The sequence below is a fragment of the Merops nubicus genome, unplaced genomic scaffold, assembly GCF_000691845.1.
Source record: "Merops nubicus isolate BGI_N331 unplaced genomic scaffold, ASM69184v1 scaffold32194, whole genome shotgun sequence".
Taxonomy (NCBI): Eukaryota; Metazoa; Chordata; class Aves; order Coraciiformes; family Meropidae; genus Merops; species Merops nubicus.
This window is the reverse complement of record NW_008606874.1, coordinates 526-12668: the sequence shown is the minus strand read 5'-3', so window position 1 is coordinate 12668 and position 12143 is coordinate 526. Positions and strand designations below refer to the sequence as shown.

At 36.7% G+C, this 12143-nt stretch overlaps 1 protein-coding gene across 1 annotated transcript in view; it reads right to left on the bottom strand.

Annotated features, from left to right (window-relative positions):
• RPGR (retinitis pigmentosa GTPase regulator) overlaps positions 1 to 10987 on the bottom strand; it is a gene marked incomplete at both ends in the record, with an annotated part of 32525 nt that extends 21538 nt beyond the window's left edge. The window contains 4 exons of the mRNA XM_008939785.1: positions 620 to 778; positions 2326 to 2388; positions 4925 to 5017; positions 10862 to 10987. Of these exons, the coding sequence (XP_008938033.1) occupies positions 620 to 778; positions 2326 to 2388; positions 4925 to 5017; positions 10862 to 10987 (441 nt within the window). The remainder of the gene's footprint in view (positions 1 to 619; positions 779 to 2325; positions 2389 to 4924; positions 5018 to 10861) is intronic.
• Between the last annotated feature and the right edge of the window lie 1156 nt (positions 10988 to 12143).

Genomic DNA, 12143 nt, shown 5'->3' with positions numbered 1-12143 from the left:
CCTACACACGTACAGAAACAGCTGCTTTATGGCAAAACTTGAGAAATGACAATATAGGGCAATAAAGGAGGATCCGTCCAATGGCTGAAAGTATTGTACCTGTGCAGACTTCAACATCTTGCAATTGTGTAATTTTGCCATTGGAGAGGTCCTAAATTAGCCGTCTCGCAGAATTAGTAATGACACACCTCTGTAGCCTGCACCAGTAGACCAAAATAGCTGCAGTAAGAAGTGGTATTAGAGAAACTTAGTTTTTATAAGATTCATGTTTTGTAGCTGACTTCCCTGAAAATTAACTGAAGATTTTTCCCATTTTGAGGGCATTCACACTGTCTCTCTTTTGGAAGGATTCCTACAAAACCAGTACAGGTTGAGCTCCCATGGCAGGCCGTCACTCTACTTTCACAAAAATTATAGGAAGTTAATGAGACTGACACTGCTTATCAGAATGTGTTGAAATCAGCAATCTGCTACCAAAAATGTCTACTGTTACTAGGAAAAGAAGACAGAGAAGCATAGAAAATACAGCCACACATGCAGACAGAATGCTGCAATAAACACTCTCCTGGAACACCAAGCTGGACACACATAAATAGATTTTATTAGCAGTTGCTCTTACCAGTCACTGCTGCTGAGGTGTATGATCCAGCTGCTAGCTGTTTGATCTTGTGCTGGTTGGTAAAAAAACTAATTAAATGAAATGTAGTCCTTTCCTCTGTGTCTCCTAATCCCAACTGACCTTCATTGTTACCTCCAGCAGCATAAACATTTCCTTTTTCTGCATACAGAAAAGCACATGTAATACACTGCATGAAGATGTTCTCATCAGTAGCAAAAAGTCAGACAAGCTGGAGCAAGTAATTTGATTTTCAATGGAAAAATGTTACAGAAATCCTCAAATAGACATTAGCAGTTTTGATCATAGCTATCAAGGAGGCTTTGCTGCACATGCCTGGATCATAACTTTATAAATGCCTTACATGTACTTAGACTGACTTCATTTCCCACCATTCTGGAAACTGATCTAAAAAATAAATACAGTTTGAAGTTCTGCAAGAGTTCAGAGAAAATTATTACTAGTGGCCCTGCCAGCCACAAGAAGCTGGCTCAAATACTGTACATTTTAAGATAAAGCAGGAGGAAGATGGTGAATGATGTCACAGGCAACAAAACTGAAGCCATATTAGTATGTAAAGAGATGCATAACTTGACAGTTTTGAGTACTCTGAATGAAATAATAATTTTGCTTATGTCTTTATTAGAAATATTTTATCCATTCTAATATACAAATCACTTTCAATTTAATTAACTAGGTCTTTATTTTGTTTCAGACTTAAAACTGAAGTTAAAGCTGATGATTGGTATCTTCAACTTAAGCAAACTTTTAAGATTTGTATTTTTAATTTTACTATGTTTCACATCTAAAGTGCTCATCTATGATGAAAAAGATAAGACTCATTAATAACACAAATCCAGACACAAATGTGATAAGCAACTGACATACAATTTATAAATGGTCTTTACTATGCAAATGGCCTCAAATTATCTAGCCAGCATGTACACTAAAAGTGACTAATATTTACCCTGTGCTGTCTTGCATACTGAACAGTTACTAAAATGTTCTATTTTATTCTAATAGTCATATTTACAGTGCTCAGGGTCTCCACATATATAAACCTCCCAATAACCAAACAATCCTCTTTATAACATTACTGCAAGCTAAACAATTGCAATTGCAAATATGGCCATTCCATTACATAAATTTTAGAAGCACGACATGAATTTGCATCAATTCTCTGTATACTGTCTCTCTAAAAATGTATTTTTTATTTGAAATTTACAATTTATTTATTTATGGCTTAATAAAGCAACTTGTCATTGAAATAGCAGACGATCTTTAAACAAAATGCAACAAAATTTGAAGACTTGAAAAGATTCAGTTCTACTATATTTATTCAAATAAATAACTCTGCACTAATAAAGATAAATTACTTGTCAAAGGTAAATCTGAGTAAAGATATTCAGGTAAAAATACTAATATACCTTTACAGGGCTTAAATGAAATATTGATAATTAACCATACCTCATATGTCAGCTAGAATTTTTTTCATGTCTCTTGCTAGCAAACTCTCATATGACATTATTTTATAAATGTAATGGCTCTGCATAAATCAAGCAAAGAACTGGATATCAAACCCCCAAGTTTCCACAGTCCTATTTTCATTTATTTTTCCTTCCTCAACACTCCTAGGGTTCCTATGTAATTTTGTAAGAAAGCAAAGGAAGAAATCTATCTTTAATATGTATATAATATAGGTTACATACCTGTGTAAACTAAAGTGTGGTTTCTTCCACAAACAGCAAGTTTTGTTTTTTCTGGTTTTAAAGCTATGAATTAAAGCCAAAGGGGGAGGGAAAGTTATAAACAAGCTGATAGCTGGTTCAACAACAAAATGTTCTATGCTCTAGAGGGAGCTGATTTTTTTAATGTTTTTACCAACAGAATGGTTACAAGATTCATTGCACATTTGCGCTCATGACTGACTAAATTGGGATTCCCCAAAGACAAGAAAACAGACAGAGACCTTAAAAACTTACAGCTGACACTCAGGTTAACTTGATGATGGCTACTTCACCCCAGTGCCACGTTCCCCAGAATCTACCACTTATGGTATATACCTCAAAGAATATATCAAGTTGCACAACGAAACACATGCTTAAAACTGTCTTCAGTTTTCATTAACAGTACTATTCTTAACTGCCTCTTATGCTTGTTGCATCGCCTTAAATCTTTAAAACCATACCACTCTTTTGTCTTACCATTCCTATCTTCTTTTGTTATGTGCAGCTACCTTTTTTGCTAGACTTGCTCCACACTGCCCTCTTACTGATCACTGAACTCAATTGGAAGGACAGTCCTAGCTGGATCAGTACCTAAAAATTTTGCACATTCCACCCTAACCCAATTTCAGCTCAGTTACCACCCACTCGTTGCATGCACTGCCCTGCAGTCTGGTCACTGTGACATACTGGGAATGTATGCAAGAGGAGTCAGCATTTATTTTGGCAGGAAAGAGAGAATACAGAGGCACCTTTTCTCCCATAGCACTCTCCATTTCAGCAACAGAGGAAAAAATATCTCACCAACTTTCCCATCCTCTCTCCAGTTACTGACCATTGTCAACAATTTATCTGCTCTCAGCTGTGTCCATGTGCTCTATAAAATGCTCTTGAAACAGCATTATTTTTACATATCTTTAATTGCTTTTCCACTGCACTAATCCATGACAAAGCCAACAACCATCATCCCTTTCAGAAATCCTTTTTTTCAGTCCTTCCAAACCAACTTTCATCAGCTCCATAAAATTCAGATGAAAGTCCTTTCTATCAAATCACCAAACAGATTAAATCTACCTACTTAAACGTGAACTGTCTCCTGTCTACCATACAGACACAAACCTGAATTGTCCAAATTCAGGTTTCTGCCTATCCTATCCAACACCTATCACTACCACCAGGCTGGAACCAAAACATTTCCAATGCTGGCTTCTTCCTGCAATCTTTATTTGCTGCTTTATATCCCAAAACTCTGCCTCCAGCTTCAGAGATGATCTTGATCAACTCTTCAGAAGCCCGTCCTTCCTAACATTCTTCCCACTTAGGCTAATGAACTGTATCTGATGAGCCATGCTACATTTACAATATTGCTGGCAAGTTTTCATAACCAAGTCCCAAAAGGTATTTTCTCAGGAAACATGCAGCCACAACCACCTGGCTCCAAGCAGAAACGGAGATGCTGTGTCCCTGTAACCCCATTCCCAAAGGCAAGTGATGACTGGAAATACAGAGAAACGCTCCAGGACTTTCTGCCGCTGCCTACTGCCAAGAGATGGTGCTCTCCGTGTGACTGTTTTCAGTGGATGCCAGGTGTGGTTTGAATTGCTGTCATCTTCTTTTCATCTTTTATTCTCCATTGCAATTTGACAGTGAAACCAAAACTTGACACCAAATCCATTTAAGCCAAGGTAAGAACCAATCTCTCACATGACTGACAGCACACATGAGCCTGAGAATAGCTGCAGTCTCCCTCTGAGGTGAAATAGAGAGAGGGGCAGATAAAGGACAGTAGAGTAAACTACATCAGGAAGAAAAGATTTTGAACAAGCAGGAAAATTTGTTTTTAATAATAAGCTAACAGATCAATCTTCTGGCAGAAAGGACGAGGATAAACATTTAATGATGAAAGCACAATGTGTTAATGGGATAGATCTGATGACATAAGAAGAGAAAGGAAAAGCAGGGACTTAACTTTGTTTGACAAGATAAAACCAGCTAGGAAAGATCAAGAAGATAAAAGTGCAATGAAAACATATTTTACAACACATGAAAGAATATGGGCACTTATTTTACTGCTTCATACAAATACACGCACATTTATGCCCCCTCCGGCACTTCTTATACTTGCTAAAAACGTAGCATTACTTGTAGAAGGTTCCTGATAGATTTTTTCATTTATAAAGGTATTAAGACAAAGGTGATACAATGGTTAGACAATGCTGTTGGAACTCTCATCCCTAACACATAGACAAGATTGCAGAGACCAAGCATCTGATCGATGTCTCTGCCGTCAGAATGAAGATGTAGTTTGTCAGAAAAGGTAAATATTACATAAAGTGAAAGCCTTCAAAAAAGACAGGATTCTATGTATCTGAAGTCATCTTCAGACACAGACGGACCCAAAATCTGGAACTCGTGGAAAGTCAATCAGGGATCCTTTTAAACTACCTTTATGATAGTATGCAGTAATATGCTACACGTGATGTGTAAAGAAGACAGAATCAGTTATTTTGGAACTGTATTTTATGAAGTGCCTTTTCACAAGGGTCACCTTTCAAAAAGACAAAGAAAGAAAAATTAAACAAACCTTTAACACATGTTGGTTTGCTGACAGTGTTCTTTGATCCCAGTCCTAACTGACCCCAGTTGTTACTGCCGAACATGTACAGTTTACCATTCCCTGAAAAAAAATGCACAGTCAGAAATCCATACAAGTGTCTGAATACCTCATTCAAAGACAAGATGGTAATTTACACACTATGCTTTTTATTACTTCCCTTTTCATGTAAGGTTTAAAACTGGCCAGTTCAATACTTAAGTGTAAACAATAATTAATGTCCTTGTGATTTTTCAATACCAAAATAGTAACTATTTTGTTTAAGTAAGAAACTCCTAGCCAGAAGAAAGGACAAAAGCTGAACAAACATTCTCTCATTTGATTACAGCACAGATAAAGTGCTCTTCAGAAAATAAAATGTTGTACTCCTGGACAGACCCTGCAGTTCAGAAACCACAGTAACTATTGGTCTACTTATAAAATAACAGCACGTTTAACTGAGCATCTACATCTTTTACCCCCAAACCAGGAATGAATAATGCAGCTATATAAATAGTAAACCCACACATTTGTAATATTCAGCTTATTTTATTGTTTAGGCTGGTATTTCTTTTACAGCTAAAAGTCTTCTCTTAAGATAGTTTACAAATTTGCATTTCTGCAGAACATAGTTTCTGATAAATTCCCAAATCCCTATAAATTGTATTGATTTGTTACTCTGCATATAAAGTAGGAACGCATAAAAACACCATGCAGTCAAGGAACTTCTGTAAACCTAAATGCAAACAATAGGTTACAAACCTTCAACAGGTGCAATGCCAGAATTGCATTTCAGAACCTGGTGTGATCTGGCAGTGAACTTGATGGTTTGACCAATATGAACAATAAATTGTTGTAAATTTGAATAAAGAGTGTTTTTTTAAGAGGATGGTGCATGAAGAGATGAAACTTATGTCATCAGGCATGCAAATTAGACAGCCAAAACTGACTACTGAGTATACCCTAACATGACTTCATTTAATTTAATCTAATTTTTTAAACTATTACCTTTTGTAAAGCTGTGACGTTTGGGTGAAGTTCACACCCCAAGATAAAACCCGTGTTCCAACAGAAATCTTTGCAAAATAAAAGAAGCTTATTCGTCAAAAAAATACCTTTTACAACTGTTAAAAGGATTTTTTTTATTTCTGAGAAGGTCTGTAGAGCCTTCTGAGTTAGACTCCCATCACAAGACTGTCACATAAATAAGCTTTGCAACCCTAGCCATCAACAATTATCACATTTCCAAGGGATAACAGCAATTTCACATAATAATGCCAAAATATTATCATTGTTTATATTTCAGTAGCATGGGTTGCCAGTGCAGGTTCTGACTGTGATTTACAGACTTTCAAACGTGATGTTGGAATGCTTAAAATATAACAAAAATACTTACTCTGTTAAAAAAAAAAAATCCATTTATTTTCTTAAACATAACCATATATCTGAAAAAAAAAAAAACTCAAACCAACAACGAACAATAACTAGTACCTAAAGTCCCTATTAAATTTAGATTTGACCATTTTTGGAACATGGCTCTATGTGCCAATATTATTTCTTCCTAAGAAAGCTGGAAGGGGAGAAAGTCTGAGGTCAAGTCTACGCTTGTGGCGTTTCACTAATGGTGTTTAAAACACCATCCCAATTTTGATAATGTGATCATGTCAGAACACATGCAGGGCTGTCACTGAGAGCAAAACACACCTTAACAGAAAGAATCTGTATTAGCAAATGGCATCCTATATTGGTATATGGATCCTTGTATCCTTAGTTTATATTTTTAACTGCTTTTATAAGACAGTAGTACTCCTGTGGGAATATGATGCCAAGCTGCTGTAATTCAATTTAATCACATTCTCTTTTATCCATCCAAAACTCCAACACGTCATGCTTTTCATCCTATAATCTGCTGTTTCTTATACCAGTTTTTAAATTCTCAGGCACTGCTTCGTAAGTCAAAGAGATAAATAGATGAGAGGGCTTTTTTTGCATCCTCTTCCAACTGAGTGACAGCTTTGTGGAATTTCAGGTTTCCAATACTTAGCAGCATAACAGAAAATAAGAAAACTGGGAAGCAAGTAATTCAGACAATGAATTAAAACAAATAGGCACCAATAGGCACTGCATAAATGAATGCCTGTAATGAAGCAACATTTTGGGCCTGTACAGCAAAACAGGTTTTGTAACAGACATCATGCAGTCTAAGCTGGCCAGGAAACATGACAGAATTTTGTATGCAAAAGGCCCTATTTTCATAACTGCATACTGAGATATCTCCAGTCATTCCCACAGATGCATTGAAGTCAGAATCAACCCAACAGCAGACAAGTAGGCAAGGATCATATTTCAAAACTTTGCAAATTCAGATTGCTCTTCATTTTTTGTTTCCACTTTGGTGCTGGCATAGAGATTGTGGCTTCCTGCTGCCTGGAATAGCTGGCAGAAGACAACTCCAGCAGAGTGAGATGATGAGTCCAGCCAGCAGAAGAAAAACAGTAAGATATAAAGAAACGAACTACTTAGATTGTTTCTGTGATGAAACCGTACTTCCAACATCAATCTCCAACTCCAACCTCATGCAAGACTGGAGTATTTCTCCAAAGAATGCATGCACTGGCTTATCACCAGCAGATGTTTCACCAACATTAATTCAGGGCCAATAGAGAAGCCATAAGATGCTTACATCTTGAGGAACAGAGGTTTAGTGACAGACTTCAGGAAGAGAGTGTCTCCTAACCATTACATTTCTCATATGAAGAGTATCTGCTATCACAAATGTGATTCCTGGGAACCCCGTCTGTCACATGCTCCCCTGGTTCATGAAGCACTACTAGAGGCACTCATTCAGCAGCTGGGAAATACCAGCTGAAATCCTCAACATGCTTCATAAAGCAAGCAGCCAAGTATTCATCTTCTTTTCATTCTTCATATCTATCACCTATATTTTAAAGTATATTTTACATATTCCCCCTGCCTAATTTTCTCAATTATAATAGTGTGGGAGGAAATAAAAAGAAGAAACATTGTAAAGACTTTGAGCATTTATTGCAAGATTCTATTGAGAAGCTACATCCGAAGAAAATATAAAAGGTAGTATTTTGGACAGTGTATCATATGCCAGGTACCATGATTTTTTAAAAAAATTTCTACTATTTTATGAATAAATTATGTTGAGTTTATTTAAAATTCATATACAATTCACATACATCTTGCAAAAAAGAGAATGACATCAGTTTTGTTAGCCAAATCACAATATTCCCAAAATAAAAGCTTTATTGAGCAAAAAGAACAGTTACGCTTAGGACATTTAGCATCTCACAAACAAAACCAGTGTGGTATGTTGCTTGCTCCTACATACATCAAAGATTAACCCAAACATGTACTAATCTTTCTCATTTTCCCCCTGCAAGTTAATGCAAAAGATAGTGTGCTAGTTTCTGATGGCTTGCTGGTAGGCAGAAAGAACAGAGGGAATCTGGTGTCCAAGGACCTGGAGAGATTCCAAGGTCTCTTCGGTGTATAAACTGTTAAATGCTTAATGCCTGGCAAAACTCGCACTTATGAGCATACTGTGTTGTTGTGCTTCCATACACATTTCTTTTCAATTCTACTTTTACACCTGAGAGTTCTTCCTTTCCTTCTACCCTCTTGCACTGAGGGGCTTCAAATCTCTCCAGAGCTCCGAGTTCAGAAAACATCCCTTCTGTCACCACCATTTTCCCCACTGTGACCAGGATCGGTTTCCTTGATAGATGTGGGCAGGCTGCCTAGGATGCTCTAATCAACACAAGGAAACAATAAGATGTTAACTCTAAGAGTTGTGTAGGAAAGAAAACTAACAGAAAGGTATTGGGAAGAGATTCTTAAAAATATGCATAACATCACTTAATTCGCACCAGCTCTCAAAAGGATAAATTGCTTTCCAAAGCCTGCAGTTACAGAAGATGCAGGGAGTAGTCTGTCAGTATTGTTGGGGAAAAAAATATAGGACTTGGGCAAATTACTAAACATATTACAGGTGATCCTGGAAGATATACTGTGTTAACGAACTAAAGAAAAAAACTGCCCCCACCCAAAAATCCGCTTGAACATTGTAATGAAAATTATACTAAAGAGTAAGTGGATAAAGAAGCACAAATTTCAATCCCAAACCCCAAAACTGGAGAAGGCAGTGGTACCCTGACTAGCCCAGAAAGCCAACTCAAAGTCAGTAACTACCACTGTTCCTCTCTATTCCAACACACAGCCACAGTACATAAATAAAATTTTGGACTCTTAAACCGTGACCTAGAAAACCAAAGAACAGTGTCGTACCTTTACTTTACACATATCTTCCTAAAAGTCATATGGGAATATTGATCTTGGATTAAAGAAGTATTTGAAAATTTCTGAATATTTTGTTTGAATGCTAAATGTTAGTTTCTGTATATTTTCTTCATTTGCATTGATTCAAGATTCAGTGCTAGATGCAGCTGTCACTCCTGTTTAAAGCCAGCTTTCAGGAACACTTAAGAGTTTGGGTGATTGTTTTACTGCTGATTGTTGATACATATCAGTGTAAAACTGATCTATTTCTATAGATTTGAATCTACATCATATTCCCCACTGTCATCTACATACATAGGTCCCACCCACTCCCTCTTCCAGCAGGTAGAAAAAAAAGGAGAGGGGAATTTCATGACCTGTAAATGAAGACTGAAAATAAAATAAAGCATGCGTTAACACACACCTGCTTGAGACACTTTTCCCTCCTCAGTGAAGTTCGTGTTATATCTCTTCCAGGTCGGGTTCAGTTGGATTTCAAGAAGCTCCTGGTTTCCCACAAGGTCTGTACCCTTCTCAGTAAACTCACGATCAGCACGCACTTCTGGAGCTTTTATTCTGGGTGTTACTGCAGTTCAGTGTAATTCACCAAGGGCTGCAATTCCATTGTACCATCCAACTCCATCTAACAGCAGAAACGTGAGGTGCACATGGGTGTGCACAGGTGTGAAGAACAAATGAGGGACAAAGGTTTTCTGCTTCCCTTCTTCACTTTTTTGTACAACTCTTGCAGTTGCTCTACCTTCGCTTGTTATGGATCGGTATCTTACCCTCACTTTTGCCTCTACTGTCCAAAAATATCTTTTGGCACCAACAAAATTTTGTACTCATGCTTCTACGGTTCAAAATTTTTGAGAAGAAAAAGATCTGGTTATGTAGAAGATTCCCTGGTGACTACCTGCACATGACGACAGCAAAGGTGAGCTACATTTTTGAAACATGTTGTATATACTGAAATAACAGGGAGAAGGGCAGATAGCAGAGAAACAGTGCTGCGTGCAAACCTATCCATGCTGACTTCTTCAAAAGCTTTACCTAAGCAGCCACTATTACAGTGACATGCATTGCGTCTAAGCTTCTTTGAATGCTTTTGAATTTATTTCTGATTTTAATAGGATTTTTGCAAGGTTTTCAAGTCGCTCTTTCAAGGGTTATTTTCAGTTGACAGTTAACAGTAATTCAAATCTTCATTTCTGAGATAAACTTTTATCTATTTTCCAGGCAGATTCTTCATGAACTTTTTCAGTGTGTCCAACAGATACTGTTCACCTCCAAGATACAAAGTTCTATATTTATGATTGCCTACTAAACACTGTCAAATTCACATGAAACATTCAAGCTAAACAAGGTCATGCTTACTTTAAATCCTTTGTGATACACTCAGCTGTTAGAGATTCCCTCAGAAAAGTTCTTGGGCCTGCTTTGTGAAAACCTTCCATGACCCCACACTAACTTCGAAGGCATCCAGTAGTTCCCACAGAGCAGCCCTCTCTGCTCTCCACAGCCTCCTTTGATGTACTACCTCAGGACTCAAGTAAGAATTGTAACTTTCCAAGCTGTCCAAATATATAACCTTTTACCATATAGTCCATTCCCAATACTGACCTGTAACAATAGCAGTATGTTCATCTCCACATGATATAAGCACAGGCTTGTCATTTTTGAACCAGAACTTGCTGGGAATATCTTCTGCAAATCTGCTTTTTCCAAAAGTGAAAATAGCACCCGATTCTAAAACATGAAAAGATAATGTCAATTTTAGTAAAAATAAATTTTGCCTAATACATTTTAAAATAGTTATTTCCTATTAATTCAACTGTATATTTTGGTTTCCTATTTGGTTTCCTTTTTTCAGACTCACATTTTAGTTCTCCTGATTCTTCTTAACCTCTATGAATTTCCTAACAGAACAGGTATTGCTGCTGGTATATTGTATTCTGAAGATATAACAATTTTAAATGTACTTTATCCTTCCAAGAAAAACTAATAGGTGCATGAAAGAAAGAATAAAGAACTCTGAATAACTGTCCTCAGAAAGTAAAATAAAAAGCTCCTCCTGAAAGCAGGTCGTGAGAGAGTTCTCATGTTTATACTTGAATTCAAACAGGTTTTCCAAATTGGGTTACAGAGGAGAGACACACTGTAAAGAGGTGACAGGCTCCAAACTGACCTCAACCATTTGAAGAGATACATGTGCTCTAAAAATCAAAACTCTCAGCCTTCAAAGCATGGGCTGGCACAACCGTCTTTGATCATAAGACAAAACCCAAAAAAAAAAAAAAGCCCCAAAATATAAAGTCCAAACAGCTCTTCTGCCCTTGTAATCCGTCTAATTTTCTCAATTCTTCCCACTTTCAGCAGTGTCATTTTAAAACAGAGTATTAACTATTCATTCATGTTTTGGTTAAGTATGTGGCTTGATGCAAAAATATTAATTCCACAGGAAAATAAACAAACTTACAAGTTACATAATTTGCGAAAAGCCACACAGACAATGTGGTAAAGCACAATCTGATCTCCCGTTTTAACATCTCAAAACTTGTGCTTTAAGAATAGAATAATTTCTGAAAAACGAAGGAAAAAACCATACCTTTTCCTTGCAGACTTTTTGTTAACACGAAAGCTATGATAACATGAAAGCTATGATAACCTGAATATATGCAGCAACACTAGACTGCTTCTGTAAATTCCATAATTCCATAATTCAATAGAAACATTGAAAGATCTTATTTACTTTCAATGAAAACAATCTCAATAGTCTCCACAGCAGCGTCAAACCCCAAATTTATCTTAAAACTGTAAATTTTATATTAATTTTGAAATGATTCTTTAACACAAAAGTTTCCCATATTTGCAAGTGATGATATTTTCAAGCATCAGGTTCAGC